At 40.4% G+C, this 2,892-nt stretch overlaps 1 protein-coding gene across 1 annotated transcript in view; it reads right to left on the bottom strand.

Annotated features, from left to right (window-relative positions):
* The window catches only part of LOC125047120 (orexin/Hypocretin receptor type 1-like), a 138,605-nt gene that overhangs the window by 38,987 nt on the left and 96,726 nt on the right, over positions 1 to 2,892 (bottom strand). Inside the window, exon 3 of the mRNA XM_047645231.1 lies at positions 1,750 to 1,929. Within this exon, the coding sequence (XP_047501187.1) occupies positions 1,750 to 1,929 (180 nt within the window). The remainder of the gene's footprint in view (positions 1 to 1,749; positions 1,930 to 2,892) is intronic.

The raw sequence follows: 2,892 nt of genomic DNA on the forward strand, positions 1-2,892 counted from the left end.
CCCATTCAGCTTCTAAGGCCCGGAACACTGTCCTTGGGGGACAAAACAAGAGCTGGCTTTGTTTTGCAGGTTAATTTCACCATCAGTCCCGTGCACGTGTGTATGTATAAATGTTTGTCCTCGCGTAGCTTTTGCAACACTGTTTGACTTTACCATTCTAAATATTTATGCGTATACAACATGGTTGTCTTGCGCTCTATATGCAAGTGAATAAAAAGTACAAGACTGTATACAAGCTTATAATAATGTGAATAATCCAAGATTTGCTGTCGAGTCAGAGCTCGGGGACAAAGGGAAAAGAGACTGAGGAGAAGACCTAAGACGCTGGTCTTAAACGGTCTCTCGGGTCCCTCTTCGCCCTGCCTGGACCTCTCTCTGAAGAATCTATTCACTCCCCAGCATTTTTCTCTTCCTTCTCATTCGTAATTACAGAAATTCGTTCCAGTTTTCGTGTTTTTATGATCGTCTACATTCCCCATATTTAGATTTCCTTATTTACAATTATTATTTTCAGTGTTTATTTCTTATTTTATTTATCGTGTGTGTTTTCCGTCTGTAAACCGTCCGTAACTTTAGGAAAGAACCTGGATTTCATTTTTGCTTCGTGTAATCCTGCACCGCCACTCAGACATTTCCAGATTTCATCCCGAGTGCCCGCGGGTCCCCTTCTCTTTCTCAGGGGTTTATCAGAAGGCATTAACTTGCGGTTTTATCTCATGGTTTTAACCCCCAGATTTAATTCTTGGCTTTAATACACGCCTCTAACTTACGGCTTTAACTCATAGCTATAACTCAAGGCTTTAACTCGAGGGTTCATCTCACGGCTTTAACTCAGGACTTTAACTCCAACAACTTTACAAAAACACCCTAACACCTCCAGCAGACCGCCCGGGAGAGCCTCAGTGATACCGGGCCTTTTTCGTGGTTGCCGGACGCGATGAGACAAACTGAGAGGCAAATATTTTCCAGCTGTCACCGTGTTTGTAGTGGTTTGCGATATTGCAACATTTCTTTTATTTTCTGGTGTATTTGATTTTGTACTTGTTTTCATTTTTTAAATTTTTTTTTTGTCATTTATTTATTTCTTCATTCATTCACGAGTGTTGGCTTTGGTTGCGGTATTATATGCTTCTTTTATACATTCAGTGATATTTATACATTTCATCAAGATTCTCCTGACATTCGGATGAATACAGCATTTCAGAATCTATACCCCAAATATGAAATTAATAAATAATTACAGTCAACCCTCCCTCTCCCCCAAAAATTCCAGTCAAAAAAAAATCCAGAATTCCCATCACAAGAAAAGAAATAAAGAAAGAGTGAAATAAAGAAAGAAAGAAAGAAATTAAAGAATGAAAGAGAGAGGGAGAAAAGAGAGATACATTAAAAAAAGAAAGAAAGAAAATGAAAAAAAAGAAAGAATGAAAAGAAAAAGAAAGGGAAAGGAAGAAAGAATGACAAAAGAGAGATAATAGAAAGAAAGAAAGGAAGAAAGGAAGAAAAAAAACGGAAAATAAAGAAAGAAATACAGAAGAAAGAAAAATGAAAGAGAAAAAGAAAGAAAGATAAGAGAAAGAAAGAAAGAAAGACAGAAAGAAAGAAAGATAAAATAGAAAAGAGAAAGAAAGAAAGAGAGAGAGAAAAGAAAGAAAGGAACGAACGAAAGACACACACACGAACAGACTAGCCCTGAGAGCCGCCAGCCCCAGCAGCACTCATCACCGACCCAGCCACCGCGCAACTTACCTGGAGATCGATGTAGTTCATGTAGACGGCGTAGGGCAGCACCACGCACAGGGACATCACCCACACGGCCAGCACGGCGATGAAGGGCGGCACACGGGGCTTCAGGGGGTACACGATCATGCGGTACCTGTCGACGGCGATGAAGACCATAGTCGCCATGGATGCATGGATGGGCACGTCCTGCGGGGGGCGGGGAGAGAAGGGGGAGGGTCAGAGATGGGGAACGAGAGGAGGGGGAAGGAGGCGACGCTCCCTTGCACCCTCGCTTGTCTATCTCTGTGCTGTGGAGATATCACAATGATCAGCTGCATTTGTGCACGCATCTACGCACTCCCTTACATACATATACATACATATATATATATATATATATATATATATATATATATATATATATATATATATATATATATACGTATATATATGTTTATACGTATATATATGTGTGTGTGTGTGTGTGTGTGTGTGTGTGTGTGTGTGTGTGTGTGTGTGTGTGTGTGTGTGTGTGTGTGTGTGTGTGTGTGTGTGTGTGTGTGCATGTGTGTGTGTGCAACTAGGCTTTAAGTAGCTCCATAGACATTACGTATCTACTCATACATGAGTAATGATAGCGAGGTTTTACACACACTCCCCTGGGCACTCGGTGGAAATTGATTTAGAAATTCGAAGTCAGATATACTGAGGTGTGTGTATATATATGAAAGATGGAATAATGCAAAGCCATATTGATATAGACATATAGCAATCCTCCATCAGAACCTAATGGAACACACAACGCTTTAAGAGACAATCCTGCTGTTGTGGAGCCAAATGCGTGGGATGCAACGGAAGAAACATTATTCACTCAGATGGTCCTGTATGGAGTGTGGTCCGATCCATCATGAGGACGTAGGTGTAAGACAGACACTTTTCTTTATTTTTTTATGATATTTTCTTTTCTTTCTTTTCTTTGTGTGTGTGTGTTCGTTTACATGCTTATAAAGTGACGGGTGAGTTTCTTCTCTCTCCTTCTCTTCCTTTTCCTTCCCCGCTTCAAAATCTCCCGCTCACTGATCTAAAATCTGTTTATATGTCGTTCATATTCCAATTCTCCGTTTCCATCTTCTTTTTGTCTTTCTTTCGCTCTTTCTCTATCTCTCTCTC

This window comes from Penaeus chinensis, chromosome 40, assembly GCF_019202785.1.
Source record: "Penaeus chinensis breed Huanghai No. 1 chromosome 40, ASM1920278v2, whole genome shotgun sequence".
NCBI classification, from domain to species: Eukaryota; Metazoa; Arthropoda; class Malacostraca; order Decapoda; family Penaeidae; genus Penaeus; species Penaeus chinensis.